This window comes from Mus caroli, chromosome 12 (assembly GCF_900094665.2).
Source record: "Mus caroli chromosome 12, CAROLI_EIJ_v1.1, whole genome shotgun sequence".
Classification (NCBI taxonomy): Eukaryota; Metazoa; Chordata; class Mammalia; order Rodentia; family Muridae; genus Mus; species Mus caroli.
This window is the reverse complement of record NC_034581.1, coordinates 76821403-76841872: the sequence shown is the minus strand read 5'-3', so window position 1 is coordinate 76841872 and position 20470 is coordinate 76821403. Positions and strand designations below refer to the sequence as shown.

At 45.1% G+C, this 20470-nt stretch overlaps 1 protein-coding gene across 6 annotated transcripts in view; it reads right to left on the bottom strand.

The window, feature by feature from the left end:
• Sipa1l1 (signal induced proliferation associated 1 like 1) overlaps positions 1–20470 on the bottom strand; it is a 273590-nt gene that overhangs the window by 25651 nt on the left and 227469 nt on the right. For all 6 annotated transcript variants that reach the window (XM_029484702.1, XM_029484700.1, XM_029484698.1 and 3 more), the window contains 3 exons: positions 7043–7189; positions 3565–3689; positions 1756–1874 (listed from right to left, as the gene is read on the bottom strand). In XM_029484702.1, coding sequence (XP_029340562.1) covers positions 1756–1874; positions 3565–3689; positions 7043–7189 — 391 coding nt within the window. The remainder of the gene's footprint in view (positions 1–1755; positions 1875–3564; positions 3690–7042; positions 7190–20470) is intronic.

Below are 20470 nucleotides of genomic sequence, written 5' to 3'. Positions count from 1 at the left end.
AAAAAAAAAAAAAAAAATGGAATGATCTGTGAGCAGGGATCCTGCCCAAGAAGACAGTCAAGGATCACATGGAAGGTGCCCAGTGTCACTGGCTACAGGGGAACAGAGATCAAAGCATGGTGAAGGCTTTACACAGAATACCTCCACACAAACTGCAGGCAGACGAAAGAGGGGCACATTATTCTGTGTGAAAACGGGCGGAGCTACGGGAAACAGCTGCAATTCCATTCTTGGTACAGACTCAAGAAAGATAAAAATGTATATTCATAAAAAAGATGCATGAGTGTTTATAACAGTGTCAATCATAACAGACAAAGGTAGACACAAGCCCAGTGGCTACTAACTCATGAATAGACTAGAAACAGGAGCTACATTTTCCCATCCATCAATGGAATACTATTCAGTCACGAAAAGGAACGGACTGCAGGTGCAGCACCAACTTGGATAAGAATGTTAAATCTGTGTTTAATAAAAGAAGTTAGACACAGAAGGCTGGGCTTCACGATTCTCATTCACGTGCAATGGCAATGCTCACAGGCAGAGTAGAGTAGTGGTTCCCTGGGTCTTGGAAGGGACAGAAAACTGGAGGTGATGACTAAAGGACACTGGCTTTCAGGATAATGAAATGTTGAGATTGATCATGGTGTGGACTGTATAACTCGTTGGGTATGTGTATATGACTATGAATCACATTTATTTATTTATTTATTCATTCTGTGAGCATCATACACCTCAGTGGTATATGTGTGGAGGTGAGAAGACAAATTGCTGGTGTGGCCTCTCTCCTTCCGTTATGTAGGTTCCTGGGTTGCCAGGTCATCAGGCTTGGTGGCAAGTACCTGTACCTGCTGAGTCATCCTGAGCCTCTTTGAATATATTAAAGACCACCGGGTCACACAAGAAATGGGTAAGTTTTATGGTATGTGAGAGATAACTCCATAGAGATGTGTGTTTGATTTTATAGAATTCGTTAAAGAAACAGCTTTTAAAAAAGGAATCTGCACAGAATTCTGGGGCACAGATGGTTTGAAAGCTGAACTCAGAGCCTTACACATACTGAACAAATGCTCTGCAAGGAGATACAGCCTTAGTCTGTGAGGTGATACTTAAATTAAGAAGACAGGAAGCCTAGCTATTTACTAGAGACAAGCAATGAGGAGAAAGCTCTGTGTGCATCTGCTGGTAGAGGAAGGAGAGGAGCCCTTTACTGGCCAAGACCAGGGAGGGAAGACAGCTGTTTTCCTCCAAGTGAAACTCACACTTTAAATAGGCACCAACTCCATCACTTCATTAATGGAACTCTAACTTTTCTTGGTAACAAGTACTGTTTTATTTAACTATTTTTTTAGACACTGTCTCAGTGTGCTGCCCAGGTTGCACACTCCTCCCGCTGCCTGCTGAGTGCTGGAGTAACAGGTGTTCACCATGTTACCCCTGGGCAGGTGGCAGAGCTCATCCAGCTCTGTGCCTGAGCTGCCATCTTGGGGCTGCGGCCACAGGCAGTCTCTGAGTCCTAAATGTGCCTCTTCTGCGTTAGAGAGAATAAGTAGAAATATAATTGAAATTTTCCAGTAGCTGGAAGGTAAGAAGAGATAGTCAGAATTATGTAAGTAACATACTTGATCTGACCAAAGCATAGGGTAGCATATCTGCTGCCACAGAGTGGGGATGGAGGGTGGGCCCCATTTCCACACTACAGGGATTACAGGACATTGCTGGAGATCATTGATTTTGTTAGGCTTATGATGAACTTACATGGCCTTGTTTGTTTGGAGACAGGTGAACCACTGGATCCTGCCGCATCAATCTCCCACTGGGGCTCTCTCGGAAAGCAGGCAGTACCTTAGATACTGCTGGGAGATGGCACGTCGGCTCTGGAACACAGCACAGGATGTTACAGTGCAGGCACTAAACAGGTACACATATCTCTAAGAGCTTACTGCGCATCAGCAGCAAACTTGTTAGGAGTCTACACAAAAGACAGCATGTCAGAAACTAGGAAGCTGATGGATAAAGCTTGTGGCTAGTGACATGTCACACATTAGCATAGCCAAGTGCCACCAAACCAAAGGCCACAAACAATGCAGCAAAAGTTTGAAACTCAGGAATCATTCACTGCAGTGAGGGTAATCTACCTCCGTGTCCACTCCCTACACAGGCAGGTATAAAATCACACAGTACTTACCGTGACACCGGGGGAACATTTTACCTGTGAATTCATGGTGCTTGAGGACAAAAGAATTGCATGCCTGAGGTACTCTCTAACTGTAAGCTGAGCACGACAGAACAGACACACAGTCGCTGGTCTATTTCCAATGATTGCTTCCATTATTCGGGCACCATGCTGGCATTCAAGATGAGGTCCCCCCAACAAGAGGTAGTGTGTTCCCCTGACTAGCCTAGAGCTAACAGCAGGATTTATGGACTTCTTCACCACCCTTCCTGACCTGCCGAGGACCAGGCAGCCTGCTTCTGGCGTGTGACTTGCCACCACTGTGGCAGTAAGGTAGAAACACAAGGATCCATGGCTGCTAGGGTAATGCTGAGGAAGAGTCTGCTTAGATGTGATGCTAACAGTACCAACACATGGGATAAAGACATCCATCCTGCCAGAGCAGGGAGGCAGACAGAATATGCCCAGGTTTTCTGAGTAGGGGGTAAGTGGGAGAAGACTGGGGTGAGAGATGGCTTCAAGAACAAGGCATGCGGGATGCAGTGACTGTATCAAAGCATGTCTTCAGGATCTAGGAATCACTATTCTCTTCCTCAACTTCAGACATTTACCTGGGACAGTCACTCACACAGAACAAAAGCATCAACCTACAGGCATAAAATGTGCAGCCCTGTATCCTACATTGATGATAATACTTCCAGGGGAAAGAGAAAAGGATTATGGGATGGAGGTACAGGATGAGAGGATAAAAAACCCAACCTGACAGTTCATAATCAAGTCTTTGATGTACGAATTGTGCTGACATCAAATCTCTGATGTGCCTGTTCAAGTGTAATTTCTGCATGGCAAAATTCCCTTGTGGCGAGCAATGTTTATGGCCACTGGAGGTGGATGGGTTTCTCCTCACATCCTCAGAGGGCAATGCACCAAGAACGTGACTGAGGGCCCACTGAGGGCCTGCTGTTGTAAAGTATTCATCGGGCAGGACAGAGTGTCTAACCAAGCTACAAATGTGACCAAACAAAAATTCATTTTCTTCCCACCTTGTGCAGTGATTTATTTTCCCTTAAAATTCAATATTAAGACTACTAAACCTCCCAGGCACAAGGTAAAACTAACCAACCAACCAACCAACCAACCAACCAACCAACCCACCCACCCCAGCAAGCAGGGACCTCAGACTGGTCTTCAAACATAATCCCTGGGTCATTCTGACTGAAGTTTGGAGTCACTGAGAACCCTGGCCTTATCTGTTGCTTTCATATGCACACAGTCTAGCAAAGATGAATTCCCACGCACCTGCTAACTGGGGCTGTCCTTCTAACACTGTGCTCTGATGCTATCAAGGTCACCTTGTTCTGACAGCACCCTCATACAAATCCCTCACTCACCCATCTGGTCGGCAAGGCTGTCCTCACTTCTCTGCCAGCTGGGAGTGGATTTTCCACTGCCACCAATATCTGACTGGGTGTTCTGCCTGTCGATGGACGCTGGGGATCTTCGGCTCACCCCAAACCTGTGGTAGTTCCCCCAAACAAAAGCAAGACACATCAGAATCTTCACCCACAAGGTGAAGAGTCTCCTGATTCTGATGACAGGTATTACCAGTTTCTGCTTGCACGTCTGTGCACGCAGATACATATCTCTACTCAGGCAGGCACGCTTATTATTAAAATCAAGTGTTAACTAGGGCACAGAGCTTGCCAGCAGAAGGCCCAGAAAGTAAGAAACCCAAGTTAACTGGCTCACATAGTCGAATTCAGACTGTCATTTACTATCAACCCACTTTAAGTCACTTGCACATTTTCTAACAGTACATCTCGGGAGTGGGGGCTGCTCCCCTTAATTCAATGATGTACTAAATCATTAAGTTACTCTGGGATCAATCACTTTCTGAGCACTGTACTCTGTGGTCTGGAAAACGACAAGTACTGCTTATATTATGTGCAAGCCACTTTCTAACTGTATGAATTTTAAATTGATGTTGGGAAGGGAAAGTCAGAAGAAGGTAAGCTGGCAAGTAAAATAGTGTCCACTGAGCCAGCTTGATTTTCCCCTTGAAAAAACAGTTAACACTTGTTTAACTAAATCATACGAAATCTATGTCTATATGAACATCAGCAATATGACCTCTGAGACCAGAAAGGGCCGGAGGGCAGAATTCAAGTATTTACTTGGAAATGTACCACATTTCTCATGGTTACTAGCTAATGAACTTCTAAAGAACTTATGAAACACAGGCCTCTATTGATTCTCTATCAACTTGTGTCTGTGCCTTACCTGTGATGACTGACACATGGCCAGGACCTGTAAGAGCTCTCCTGGGAAGGGTAGGACCCCTGGGAGTGGGGAAACATGAAGCTCAATTGGAACTGGTAACCTAGCAGCAGAACTAAACATAGATTCCAAGCGCTGTCTCAGTTTTACCCTCCAGCTAATTAAGTTAGCTTCAATGTTTTAGGACCATGAAATGAACAAGCTCATGCCACACAGGTACGGACATAAGGCCCACAGAGGGTGAGGAAGGGTACCAACATGGCACGCTGTCCACAGAACCGTATGCTGGTTATCGCTATGATGTCGAGCGTGCCTAACACTAACAGGTGCCCAGCACAGCACAGACACTTCAGCATCGACTTGAACTCTGCTGCTCTTACTGGTAAGGGAAACTTCAGGGTCAACCGTCATTGATGGGCAACAGTGAGACACACTGGAGCGTGAGCCAAATCACCTCTTGCCTCACGGATGTTTATAAACACAGCTTTGGCAGGCCAAGGTTAGTGGCACCTGCACTTAATCCTTGCCCTTGAAAGGCAGAGACAGGAAGACCCCTGAGTTTGAAGCCAACCAGGGCTACACAGAAACTGTGTCTTGAAAAACCAAACAACAATAACAACACAAAACAATGCAAGCTAACACCACTGAAGTGGCTTTGGCGTACAGAAGATGGCACTGCATCAGCAACTTCATTTTTTTAAAGACCATTTCCAGGTACAAAAAGCATTGTGTGGTGTCGTATGCAATCGAAGATGAGCTCACTAGAGATCACAGGCCCCCCTAATACCACCTAGGGTACAAGGACTTGCTACTACATGCCCACAGGAATAATCACTGTCTTGTTAACAAAAAAGGAGCACTCAGGCATGGGCCTCATAGTTTTTATCATCAATCACACTAATGTCTCCATTCAATTTGTTAATAGACATTTAGAGCTTATCACAGACAGGAAAACTTTTTCCTTTTGGTTCACTCCTTTACATTTTAGGGCCATACTAATGATGGACAGATGTTGACTACTTCATTTCTAAGGCAAATCATACAATAAAAAAATCTAATTAAAGTAAGACATAATTAGTTGGGTTTGTGGCATGATAAAATAAGTGACTCAAAAAAAAAACCTCTGCAGGGACTGATGAAGAAAAGCTAAAATTATTTTCGAGTCATCACTGATGCAGTTACGTAAGATGTGTTGCCCTTCAGACAGGCTATTGACAGAGACAACAGCATGGAGGAGGAGTATCCTGGAGTGGTTTTATCACCTACCTTCTGTTAACATAAACATGTAGCACCCCCCCCCCCACACACACACGTATACACACAACAAAAGCATATTCAATAGTTAGTGAGTTTGAGTTCTGGGACTCATATATAGTAGCTCATATCCATCCATAACTGTAGTTCCAGGGATCTAATACCCTCTTCATCCCTAAGGGTAACACAAACACATACACACACACACACACACACACACACGGTGCATATACATATATGTGAGCAGAATACTCATGTACATACAAATAAACAAACCTTTTTAAAAAGATCCAACAGAAATCCTGGTCGTCGTAAATAAATATCCACTATGAGGACATTAAGCTTGCTAATGAATTGCTTGCATGGTGAATTCTCAGAAAAGTAACCAAATCCCATGCCTATATGTTAAACATAGTCCTTAGAAAAATGTGGAATAAAACCATTTGGTTTTTGAATGGTTCAAGTTCTTTCTCAGGGCAAGCAGCACTCATAGTTTGGTTTTCTTATTCTGAGCAAAGGCAGTTTATGTGTGGCATGCTGGGCTTCCAAGCCTCAGACACTCCAGTACCCTCAGCCTTCAGTGGCCTTTAAACTTTGTGCATTTCCCTTCCTTTGAACTTTGAAAGTTTTGTTCTGTTTTCTAGTGGTGCTACAGACAAAACCTAGGGCCTTGTGCAAACTAGGCAAGAACCACAGCCAGCCTGTTCTATAAGCTTTGTCAGAAACAAACAGTTCCTTCTGGGAATTTAGTGTCAAGGAGGATTGAAATAAAACAAAACAAAACAAAACAAAACAAAACAAAACAAAACAAAACAAACTGCTGGGTAATGGTAGCCCAAGCCTTTAATCCCAGACCTCGGGAGGCAGAGGCAGGAGGATCCCTATAAGTTCAAGGCCAGCCTCATCTACCGAAAGAGTTCCAGGACAGCTACACAGAGAAACTCTGTCTGGAAAAACCCAACAACAGAAAACAAATCAACAAAACACAGGCCTCTTACAAGACAACGTTAAGCTCTGGGCGTGGTTATCATTTTCTCTGTATCAGCAGCAACCCGAACTCCACTGCAAGGAGTATTCTGCTGCGTTTACTTTGGAGGAAATACATGACAAAATTCTTCTGGTGGCACTGACTGGTCCGTGTGATGGAGGAACTGATGCTATCTGACTTTGCTGCCACACAGGTCTGAGACTGATCATGTTCTTCAGTGGTCTGACCTAGACGCTGGGACAGTCTTCTATCTGGAGGGCTGGCCACCTCTTCTCTGCTGGTTTCATGCAGTTCTGTGCGGCCTGTCTGAACACAGAGGATACTGAAGATGGACTCCTTGCCATACCTACCCTTCGGGCATGGACTTTTGTCTGTAGGTGCCACCCCCAGAGCCAGTGTCACTGGACGAAGACAAGTTGCTGGGAGAGTTACGGCACTGAGATCTCGCCAAAGCCATGGATGAGACTGTCACATAGATGTCCGAACCAGGAGACAGCCTGCAAGTATATGAAGTGAAGATAGGAAGTCAATAACTCAGGGAGAAAAACCCCAAGGCACAGCAGAAGATATCATGTAAACACCACAAAAGCAGAGGCCCCATAGAGAGTGGAAGTGAAGTCAGCTGGAAGCCCACAAGAGAAACCTCCTCCAACATTGCCCCTATAGGAAAAGCTGGAAAACTGCCTCCAAGAGTGAGAACCCCTCAAAAATTACAGGGGGAAAAGACCTGGAAAATATATAGATGATTCAAAAAAAAAAAGCTGCCAGGATTCAATCAGTGAAATACTGTGCAGTCGCCAGGCTGGGGGTGGGGGGTGGGGGAGGGTAAGTGGATGCCAGTGACAACTGGATAACCAGTTGATTCCAGGTTCTCACTGTGAGAGCACAGTCCCCATGTGCTTCTTTGTTTTCTATCTCATTACTCAGTTTGCAATAGTCAGGCTCTGACAATTAGTTTTTATAATTTTGGTTGATAGCAGCATCACACTAAAAACACATTTAAAAAATTTCTGTAATTGCACATGTTGGATTTGATTAAAATGATACATTTAGATAACTTCTCAGTAGAGATGTGTTGTGTCTGGGCCTCAGCATATTGCTCAGCTGACTCTCAAGGCCGAGGCTGGAGTTCTGTGGGCAGGACAGACACATTCTTCCCCGACCCTATTTATTCTAGTCGGCAGTGGGGCAGGCAGCCACAGGGATATCTGTAAGTGTTGACAACTTGAGCAGACTTAATAACAAAGCAACTTTATTTCAAATGCTGCCTGCAGATGCCTGGCCTCCCACTAGGGCAGGCTGCTTCCACGTGATAGCAGAAGAACTGGGGTCTAAGTCATTCACCCTAAGCCACAATAGGCCAGATTGCTTGGCCCAGTCTACTGCATTTTCTATGAGCTGCTGTCCACAGAGAAGGCAAGGAGCCCTTCCACTGACTGACAGTCTGTATGGGTTTGGCATGGTCTACAGACTTCTAATGTGAAGTCATCTTTGGTTCCAAGCAGAGTGGAAACCCTGGGCCAGAGCCTGGCTGGCTGGACGGAAGCCATTCCTCCAGTGAGTGTACAGATGGGAGGTGTTTGGCTCAGCAGGTGGCAGTAAGGCTCAGAGACCCAGTCCAGGAAGCTTTCCTAGGGAGAGAAGGAGGTAAGGAGAGCTGCTCAGAGTCTAGCTCTGCATTGACCTATGAGGCAGATGAGAGTTCTCTCTGGCTGTCTCCTAGATACTGTTCCTTAATCGGTGAGGAGACTTGAGAAGACTCAGCAATTCAAATCAAGCCTCTTGAAATCTAACAGCTTTCCTCCGTGTGCTGTGAATGGAACGGGTCCCTCCTCTGTTTGTTCTAACAGGTCAAGCACGGAAGCCATGCTTCCTTTGCCTCCTAACTGTCAGAGTTAATTGTCCTGATGTGCATGTGCACATTTGTGGACTACACACAAAATGTGTCCTGGCACCGTAGGTAGTGGTTTTGAAAGTATGGCTTGACGTCATGGGCTCCACCATGACTGCCCTCTGATCTCTTCCACCCAACGGTCTCCTGACTTCCAGGCTCTCTCCAGCCCACCCCTCCAATAGCTCCTACCGATGTTCTTCCACAATGCCAACCAGTGCTAGAGGCTTCTCTAAAGTCTGCCTTTGTCCATACGACATCACCAAACCCTGTTGTTGTGGACAGCCCTGGGTTTGCTTGTATTTTGATGCCAATTCCGCTCTGCTGGGAGGGGTTGTGAGGAATGAGTCACCTACTCAGGTGACTTCTTGTGAACCACCCCCTAATGAATAAAGGAGCCAATCACTGGGGGAGTAGGCGGGACTTCCAGGTTGTATGGAGGAAGAGCGGAAGCAGGAGAGAGTTAGAGCTTTTTGGAGAGGGATTGAGTGAGAACAAGATGTACCCACTAGAGTCTCCCGGTTTCAATGGTGGATCTGTCAGGATTTGCCACCGTTGGATTTAGATTTAATAAGGCTTACAAGATTAGGATTTTAGCTGTTGTTCCCAGCAAGACTGAGTTACCGTCGTTTCTGAAATAAATTTGTGTGGTGTTTTCATTCTTGCAGCGGCTTGACTGGGTTCAAGAGAGAAAGGTATGACAGCAGAGCGTGGGTTTGCCAGATGTGCACCACAAAGGCTGTGGGAGGTTTGAAGCACTGAGCTGGCATGGTAGTGACCCACCAGTAAGAACCTTGCAAGCTAGGTGGAAACGTTTTTGGGAGCTCCGGGCCAGAGAGACTTCACAAGATAAGAACAGGCCGCTAGCCCACCGAGGCCAAGAGCTGCTGGCAGTAGTGTGGGAACTTGACATTCTTTTTTATATTTCCTGAAACACCCTGTCACCTTCTTCAAGGCGTTGCATCATCCAACCTGATTCCATTCTCACACCCATGCTCCCTTAATTGCTCCCCATATCTTATATTCTGGATAGGCTGACTAAGATTCAGAGTACCACTGTATCCATACTTTCCATTCATCCACAGCCTACCTAGAATGCCTTCCTTTCTTCCTATTAATCCCCAATTCTCCAATACTGTATCTGAATGCACAGAGCAGAACCTCTTCAAATCCTATAGCAGTCTATTCCATGTAATATCACACCACATCACAAAGAATAGACTATCTCACTTGTACCTATTTCTCCACGAGACTCTGTCTCAACAGCACAGGACTGATCCTATTTATCTTCATGTTACATGTATGAATGCTTTGGCTGTATATACATGAATATCACTCTTATGCCTGGCACCTGTAGAGGCCAAAAAAAGGTGTTGGACAGCAACCGAGATTGTGAGCTGCCCAATATGGTTGCTGAGAACTGAACCTAGGTCTTCTGTAAGAGAAGCTAATACTACTAACTGGTAAACTACTTCCCATCCCTAACACCTACCTTAGCCAGGGTTCCTTCCTGTGGAAGATCTAGAAGAGCTGAAAAGTCTTGGTTTTTAGAATTTATAATTTGCTAAAAGCAAATATAACCAAATCAGTGTGCTTTGTTAACTGTTGAAACAGGAATGGTGTTACAGGGGCTAAGATATAACACAAAACATTATGGCCACACATGGCAAGAGAATTATCAAGGCTACTCTGGAGACTGTGATGGGAAGCCACAGCAGGCCACCTCTAAGAATCTTCCACCACCATTGTAAGCCATGCTTTTGCTAGTTAATGTCTAGTCACCACAGGGTTTTCCATATACATGCAGGGTGAGAGCACCACCCTCACCAGTGTCCCTCAGACACTTGCTCTGTGTTCTCCACTTGCTAGTAAGACTTGCTCCCAGCCACTCAGACTTCAATGATCATGGCAGGGCCCAGGGTGTGTCTGGGGGCAGCTGTAGTGTTGACTGATTAGAGGAACCTAGTTCAACTATATCTGGGGCACATTTTATATTAAGATGCACTTTTATTTTATTTTGTGAGTATGGGTGCTTCACCTGTGTATATATCCATGAACCCTGTGCATGTGGTGGCCATAGAAAGCTGAAGAGGGTGTCAGATCCCCTGGAACTAGAGTTACAGACCATTGTGAGATGCCATGTGGGTGCTGGGAACCAAACCAGGTTCTCTGAAAGAGCATCTAGTGCTCTTAACCACTGAGTCCTCTCTCCAGCCCCTAGTACTACTGTGTTTGACAGGAGAGTAATCACCAATATCTGGGCACCAAAGTTGGATGTCCCTATACTTTCGTCTACTCAGGCTTCTCTGCGATTCTCACAATCCACTCAGATATAACCAGGACTGCAGTGAAGGAGCAGTGGGAAGTGCAAGCTACAAACAAAACTGAGTTAGAACTAGGGAACAACACAGACTCAAGGCCACATGATGCCACTCGATGCCTTTCTGACCCAGAGTCTGTCTTCCATGTATAACGAACACTGACAGACTGCAGATGTGGTTCCATTTTGTACAGCTTTGATCCTGTCACTGCAAAGAGGAAGAAATACTATAGAAAAGAGGGAAGGTTGGGATGGAAGTAGACTATGAGCCAGCTGGAGCCAATGGGACATGCAGGCAGCTGAGTCGTGAGGTGGGTATGGTAAAATGTTTAGTCACATGGCTCCTTGGGCAAAGTAAACACAACTTTATCTTTGGCTTTAGAACTTTTGTCCTGTAGCCTGTTCTGCAAAACAAACATTAAAACACCTCCCGCTCCTTCTCAACATCAGCTCTGTCACTTGGCAAATGTATCAGAAAATCCACTTGGTTACTGCAGTTAGCCCCGAATGAAAAGCGGCCTTTCCAGAGGCTGGCTCTCATCCCACCCCTCCTGTGCCTTTATGTAACTCAATAGGGGCTTTGTCTTCTGAGTGTCCACACATGAGGACACACACAGGGCAACTGGGGAGCCACCCCAGTGTGTTTACATCCCCAAATACATGATGTTCTGGGCAAAGAAAATTTAGAACCAGTTTTACCCCCGTGACATACAGCTCTGCTGTTTCCAATACTGTGACTGATGCCATCAGGCCTCCTCAGGAGCAGAAGGTGTGACGGCCTACATGCTGGCAGTTTAGTTCTGCAGAGCTGGAAGCTAGCTGTTGCTGGGCATTGTGTCACTTGGGAAGGGTAGCAGTTTCTTCTCACTGGCTTTCAGCACGCTGAGTTCCCTGACTTGTGCTGAGCCCACACCCTAGGCTATCTGCTTAGGGACTACTGTGCACAGTAACTTGCTTTTTCCTCTAAAATAACCCAGCTCTTCCTGCTTTGCTATATTTTAAAGGGACCAAAACATTGAATATTAATGGTCACACAGGTTTAGAGAATGAAGATTAAATAACTTACAAATGCTATGAAACCCATCAATCCCATAGAAAATAAACAATAATTGGAGTGTGTGTGTGTGTGTGTGTGTGTGTGTAAAGGCTGGAATATAACATTTGGTGTTGTTCCTGAAGTATTTTCCCAATACTTACTTATTTTGAGGTAGGGTCTCTCACTTGCTGCAGAAAAATCTACCAATAGTCTTATCAGCTATAAAGTCTGTGGAGTACAATAATAACCAGTGATGCAAGATATGTACCTGGGTGTAATAATGGCACAAATGTTATGGGAGTAACCAACAACTCTCTGACTGGATTTAAGACCTGTTCTACAGGAGGAAACGTATGCCTGGTACTATAATCCATCTAAGAACCCATGGATGAACTTGCTGTTGTTTTGTTAGTTAATTGGACACAGTATCAAACTACCCTCTAAATTTCTATCTGTTCACCTTTAGAGCAGTGCAGCTGTCAGAACTCATCAGAGAAGTTTCTCTGTGTTGCAAGCAGTGGTTAACACAGAAACTCATAATTGGTCAAAGGGAACTCCACACAATGACTATGGAGTGTTTAGCCACAAGGAGAACATCAAACTCGCTCCCAAAGCTCAGGGACCAATGCAGAAAATGGAGTAGAAAGAGGTCAGGGAGGAGCAGAGGGGAGCACTGTCTTTTGGATTTAGCAGGATAGCTGTGCTCAAGAACTCACAGTACCTGTGTTTGCCTGTATAAGACCTGCACATGATCAAGCCAGGAAAATACTCTAGCATGGAGGGAGAAGAAATTCATACGCTCCTACCCTTGAGTATGTTAGTTTGAATGAGGCTCATGTTTGACTGCTTGGTAAGGGTTAGTAAGTCTTTTTGGACAAGAGATGTCATTATAAGTGAGCTTTGAGGTTTCAAAGCTCATGTCTTTTACCAGTTAGTGTTCTCGTTCTTTCTCTCTCTCTCCCTCCCTCCCCCCTCTCTTTTTCTCTGCCTCCTGCTTGTGGATAAGATCTCAGCTTTTACCCCTGTGCATTCCTGCCCACTCTGCTGCCATGCTCTCTGCCTTGAAACTATACGCAAGCCTCTAATCAAATGCTTTCTTATATAAGATGCCTTGGATACAGTGTTTCTTTACAGCAAGGGAAAGGTAATCAAGACACTGGAGAAACAGAAATAGTTGATGGCTTCTGAGAGTGGGAGAATCATTTTTCTTTAAGAGTGTGGTCCCTGGTAGGTACACCACACTCCAGTGGAATGTCTCATATTCAGTGTGTGGGCAGCATCAACTGGACTTGATGGGTTAAGGAAAAAGAAAGACACGAAATTGAAGGGAGGGAATTTGGGAGGAGCTATGGGTTGGAGAAGGAAGACTATGATCAAATATACTGTGTAAAATTTTCAAAGGATTAAATTATACAAAAGAAAATTACCAAACCTAATCCCAGGTATGTAATAACATAATCCATGCCCTGCATTTTCCATGATTAACCCACAGACCCGCAGCCAGTGTGTACTGAAGTGAATCTTAAAACCTACTGTTCCAGACAGCCACTGATTACAACTTACCAATCCATCAAAAAAGGGCTTCTCAATGCCCAAGTGGTTAGTGGAAACATAGTTTCCTGAGTATTTAGGATTAATTATACTTCTATTTCCTTCTTTTAGTTCCAAAGTGACAGTGCTGCCTAGATATATCCACAGAGACAAGGCCCTCTGCCACCCAAGTGCAAGCAAGGACCAATGGTAAAAACAATTGAAAGGGTTTCAAATAGCAGCGTGACTGACAAATTAGATACCCCAGTCCATAATTAAGCACAGCATTTTGCCACAACTTAGCAATTAAAACTCAATCCACTCAGGGAACAGGACCAAGTTATCTGTCCTTATCAGTATATATACCAACCAAGATTCTTCCAGAATGATGTAAAAAGAACTTTCTCTGAAGCAATTCAAAGGTTATATAGAATGATGACCGTTCCACCCAGTAGCTTCTACACAGGCTGTGCTCACATTCAATCAACCAAAATCCCTGTCTTTCATGCTTTCCTACTGTGTACTGGGGGAAGAGCTGCGGCTGGCCTCAATGTCAGCCCATCAGCTGTTCAGCCAGGGGCTGGAAATCTTCCTTTCATGAGCCTCCTACAAGGTTCATTTCCAAACAAGGCAGAATGCTCAGACACAGCTGCGAGCATTCACAGTCTGCTGTACACCACGGGAGCCTCTTGACAAGAATCAATTTTTATCTAAGGGTGATTCCAGAGGAGGGAAAAGAAAAACCGAGATAATTGTAGACAGGACCAGTCACTTAACTTGTGGGACCTAGCACATAATGAAAACGTAAGTTTCCCTGTTCAAACAGTATTACAAATTTCCAAAGACAGTGCTCCAAAGATGATACCAGAACCTGGACTTGGTTTCAAGTGTGAGGCCTGTGTAATAAAGCTGACTTTGACTTTGGTGAGTGTGACTGGAACCCATTTATTCCATGAACAGGAATTCATTTCACTAATTTTTAATTGAGTGGCTATATATTTGTGCAGCATGCTGGCTGAGAAGTAGGCTCTAGAGTTAGATGGGTCAATGCTAATCTCAGCTTCACCACTAACTGGCCATGATTTTGCAAAAAACCCATCTCCCAGTCACCATGTGCCTTTACCCACAGAGAGGATTAAATACAACCAACTGGGCTGATGAGAGGCTTGAGTAAGAAGACTAAAGCTGGGGCAGATGACCTCAATACTTAAGAGGTACCCAAGGAACACGTGACAGTTCAGAGGGAAGCAAGATGAAGAAATGCACTTGACATGGGACTTTAAAAAGCCAGGTTGATGAAAGTCTGAAGGGCCATGTACACGTGTAAGGGGGGAGAAGTTGACCTTCACATGGCATGTTAGGCTGGGCACTGAAGGCACATGCTACCTGACAGCTCGTCCCCAAATCCAACTGACAAGATCAGCTTTAAGGCCCATTTAATTTGCAGATGGATTCTGTAGTATTTCCATGACTTCTGCTGGTACACTGGCCATCAGGGCTGTTTTCAGAACAGTGGACAACTTGAATTAACCAGGACACTGTCACTCAGTACTACACAATGTTCCTGAAAACAAACCAGCCCCAACACGTGGTTACCGAGGGGTACAGCCTGCACCCCTGGTGCCCTAATTTCCAGGCAGAGTATCTGCTAACAAGGGTGGCTGGGCAGAGAGGAGGCTTCTGTGGTAAGGTTTTCTAAGGCTAGGTAGAGAACACAGGCTGGATGGAGGAAGGGCTTCTGGCAGTTCAGAGCCGGGGCCTGGCACCACCCGGGAGCACTTGCCTATCACTCCCTGGGCTATCCTGGAGTGAGCACATCCAAGTGGGCTGGGAGACTTGCCAAGCCCATACTGCTGTGCCACCTTCTGCATGCCTGGCTAGCAGCCACCCTTGGACTATCATTTACCAATGTGGAGATGCAAGTCTTAGGAACTCTAGCCCCACAGCAGATGCCAGCACCTGGCTCCCACGGAGGACACAGAGGAGGAGTCTGGGCCCCGTGCTTCTGTGGCACGCTCTACCCTCTGCTTTTCTGCTTTCTCTTGAAGATAAACCTAACACCTGAACTCAGGTTCAGTCATATAAAAGATTCAACCAAGAACTTGTATTTCATGTGGGATTAATTTAGACAAGTTTTATCAGGATATATTTTAAAATAAGAGCCTGCTAAACAGCACCACACAGAAGTGAAAGCAGATCTATTAAAATCCAGCTTTAATGCTTAGCATACCAAAGGCATTTATCAATTGTTTTTACAAAAAGACCTTTTCATTTTCTTCCAAATTAGTGCAAGTTGCATTATTCACAGGAACCCAATAGTGTCCCAGTGTTCGCTGGTTCTTAGAATATAATGATGAACAAGGCAGGCTAAATCAGAACCTTGGGCAAATAGGATTAAGATAAAATATAACAAATTCTGTGAGCAAATCTGATGACCTCAACATTCCCAGAGGGGGAATTAAGGCAGAAACAGGGAAAGAAAGTTTTGGAGAAATTGAAAATGACTTTTCAGAAAATGCATGGGAGCTGAGCTGTGAAGAGTGGAAAGGGACCAGGCTGGGCCTGAGTGTTACTGAGGCAGATGTGACACTTTCAGGAACAGTGGTGGGAGTGACTCTCTCTCTGTGTGTGTGTGTGTGTGTGTGTGTGTGTGTGTGTGTAAGACAAGGCTCATCTGACTTTCAGGGATGTTACCAACCAAGCTGGGGAGCCAGACTTGCTCTTGACTGTGCAGAACTATGAGTATCAGGAAAGGCTTGGTTCCAGGCATGTCTCCATTTTTATCACATGACCCTGCTAGCAGGAGGCTGCGCCTCAGAATTGGAGGCTTCTTTCTGGGAATAATTTAGACTTTTTAAAAGTATGAACTCTCAAGCCAAGAAGGAAGAAGCTTAAAAACAATTGCAGATGCAGGGCTGCATAGATGGTGGCTTGGTCAGTAATGTCTGCCACACAAACATGAGGCTCCATCCCCAGCACCCACATAAAGTTAGGTGTAGCAAGGAGTGCTTGCCATCTTCTTTGTAGGGGAGCAGAGACAGAGGATCCCCAGGGCTTGCTGGTCAGACAGACTACAGCTGAGACAGCCACATCCAGGCTCAGCGAGAGATTCCAGCTCAAAACAGGGTAGAAGGGTGAAGGGTATGGCTTATGGGTAAAGGTGCTTCCTGTCCTATGACTTTAATTCTCCTATGTCCTATGACTTTAATTCTCCTATGTCCTATGACTTTAATTCTCAGGTGGAAGGAGAAAACTGACTCTAAAAAACTGTCCTCTGACTTCCACAGGTGAGCTGTAGCTCTTCTCTCACAAACACACTCACTCTCTCCCTCACACAACTCTCTCTCTCCCTTCCTCTTTCAGTACTCAAGAGAAGATGGGGATTATCTTGAAGTAGGTCAGGCATGAGGGCAGATTTAAGCAGAAAGAGTGATTAAAAGCAACAAAAATTCGGGTTTAGGAAGTTGAGTGTACTCATTAGCTTTGATTACTACAAAAAGCACAAAAACCACGTTACTTACAAAGAAAAACCTTGAGTTCACAGTTCTGGGGTTCAAAATTCTACTACTGAACCCATTATTTTTCTAAGTCTCTTGGTACAGGATGGCAGGGTGTACACTGGAGAATATGCTCACATTCTAAGCCACAAAACAAAAAGTAGAAACAGGGAGGTACCCTCTTTGACGTTGTTCCCCAGTGACCTGCAGACTTCTCATTGGGTCTCACATATTAAATGTTCATGGCATCTCCCAACAGCACCGCCTGACCAACCCCTTGCATATGGACCTTTTGGAGCTGGGGACACACAACACATCAAAAACTTAGCAACAAGGAAAGGGTTTGAAGAGGGAGTGGCAAATGTTAACAACTAAGCTCAGGCTCAGTAGTACTCAGTGGCTTTGAGAGCATGGATGGCAGCACGGCCTCAGCCCAGGAAAGCTCCATGTTCTGTGACACAAAGATCCTTGGGTCAGCTCAAGCGGCTGTGACCCAGGGTGAGGGTGACAGTGCACTCATGGCCAGTGATACCTCACACCAGGCAGTGAAGGCTTGAGAGCATTTGATTTATTCAGTAGAATGGAAAACTCTTTCATATATTAAGATGACTGCTGCTTATCCAAAGCCCTTGAAGTGGTTAGGTTCTGAGCACATTAACTCAGATCCAGGCAGTTACACCTGATCCCACAGGGTGCTTATACTCAGCAATGCAGCTACACGAGTGAGATTCTACTCCATTCCCATTCTTGAACTCTAGATAAACCCGATGCCCAAACATCAGTTGTATCATGTTACCTATTACTGTTAAATTATCTTGTTATTAATTTTGTTAACTAAAAAGTTCACAAACACTATAAAATTACACAATCAGAAGGACCCCTGGGAAGCATAAAATTCCCACATTCAAACTGAATGGCTCAGATTTCAAATGGTGCAATGTACAAAGAACCCTATCCAGTTGACAATGTCGTAGTAATCTCAAACACCAATATGTTATTATTACACAGATTGTGTCCTTAAGCATTAAAAGAAAACAATCAGTCCTGTAAATTAAAAAAAAAAAAATGGCCTGTGGTTCTGAAAACCACAAAGTGGGCTTCTGACAGCAGTAAATGAGCATTTATCCAAAAAGAACTGTGATGGACCCAAGGCAGCAGGCAGGCTTGTGTCTCAAGAGAGGTGGCTTCTCCACAGCTCAGCACAACTTTCTGAGGCAGATAATAGGGACTCAAACCACTGTAAGGAAAACTCAAGGTTCTGAATCAAGGGCGTCCATGTGCACCAAGTGTAACTGGCAAGAGGATGGGCTTGCTTGAAGTTAAACTTAAAAACTGGGAACTCCAGGGTAAGAAACTTGACAATGTTTTGCAATAGAAGACTACCATACATTTCAAACTGGAGAGGACATTCTAATAGCCCGAAAACATAGCTATGAGACTTCACAAAATATCCTAGAATCTGAGATTCTAGCAGGGGTCTCAGAGAACATCCCACGCAACTTGAAGCCAGAAGGGGCAGTGAGTAGGGTTCAATATCCCCCAAACCTCAGCCCCATCCTGTCCCTTCTACCCCCACAACCCAAAGAAGTAAGTTTTCTCCTGGGGACTTGGGCCCTCCCCTAGGGAGACGTACTTTCCCTTAGGTGGGGTAAGACAGGCGCAGGTTCAGACACATGCAGGAAGCCACTCTAGAATCCTAAAAGTCCCTCTTAGAAATAAGGAGCCCTATATTCCTTAAGCCCTTACCTTGGCTAGTCTTTTGTCAACTTGATATAAACAAGAGTTAAATGTAAACAGGGACCTCAATTGAGAAAATGCCTCTACCAGATGATGGGGCCGCCCCTGGGTACGTGGTCCTGGTGGTATAGGAGCGCAGGCTGAGCCAGGCAGTGGTGTCATATGCCTTTGAACCCAGAACCAGGAGCTACAGCCTGGTCTACAGAGTGAGTTCTAGGACAGCCAGAGGTATACACAAAAACTCTGTCTTGAAAACAAAATACAAACATATGAGAGAGAGAGAGAGAGAGAGAGAGAGAGAGAGAGAGAGAGAGAGAGAGAGAAAAGCAGGCTGAGTGAGCCATAGGGAGCAAGCTAGCTGGCAGCACTCCTCTGAGGCCTCTGTCTTAACCTCTGCCTCCCCTGCCTTGACTTCCATCAGTGACAAATTGTGACCTTTGAGTATAAGATGTAAAAAACCCTTTTATCCCTAAGTTACTCCTGTCACAGTGTTTGTTACAGTAATGGAGACTGTAACTAAGCCAGCACGGATGCCAAGGGACCTCGTGATGGCAGTATGCTGAACTTACAATCTTTTGCTTCTGCTGCATTTTGGATTCAACACAGACCGCTGCACATCCCACCGGTCTATCACGTGGAACACTGATAGATCTCAAATGATTTTATGTGGGAAAGCTTCTGGACTGTTCTATGAAAGAAGAAATGGGGCTGGCAGGATAAAGAGGGCCCTTTAAACAATTGCTTCTAGGTTCATCTCTCAAAGCATGAGCCAAAGCAGAAGTTATGGTTAACACACCTCAGGAAGAGCCAAGCTTGGAGCGAGTAAAACAAAGAATTTATTCAGAGATCTCTTGGAGGCTTTCCCTTCTCAAAAATAATGAAAGCACAAGGAGTCCAAGAGGGGATGGAGTGACCCGTTCGGGTAGGGCATCTTTTACTTGGGTAAACAGCAAGGCCCTGCACATACATCTTCATAATCTATGAAGGATTTTAGGAGACCACTTTTGTGTGAGCCTTTACAGACTGTTTCTACATGGGACTCTAGTATTCTAAGATGGCTAAGTGATGGACTTACACACGGCTAGACGACCATGCAGAATATACCAAAGCTATACTCCACAGAGAGGCCTCCACTTCCCACTGCCCCTGAAGTAGACCAGTGACCAGAGACACTGCTGGTGGCAGCCTGTCTTGTAGGAGAAGGCTCTGTCATGAGGACTCTCCTACCCACCACAGTTCTGGAACACAGACAACACCCAGCTGCAGGAGCTTCCACAGAATCACCAGGTGTGTGAGCAACAGGAGGAGACGTGAGGACAAACTGAGAGAAGGTGGGAGAAAAGAAGCTTCCAGCAGAGGCCATCTCCTTCTAGCAGGTACCTCAGAAAGGCCATCTCCTCCAGCAGGTACCTCAGAGAGACCATCTCCTCCAGCAGGTATCTCAGAAAGGCCATCTCCTCCAGCAGGTACCTCAGAGATGTCATCCCCATGCCATCATGGAGAGGACTAAAGCTACAGCAATGACTTCCAACTTCAGATCCAACTGTTATTTACATCAGAAAGACCTTGATCCAATTTAATATCAGCCTGAGGTTCCAGTTCAAGGTGGTAGAGCTCACAGAACCATGACTGTTCACCAAGGCAACACCACCATGATAGCATGTTAAGGCAGACCCTCTTTTTAGGAGAGGTTTATTCTGACTTTCAGTCTGACTGGAGTTGGCTCTTGATGTTCCAGGACTTCCATCCTATTCAATGACCTCAGTA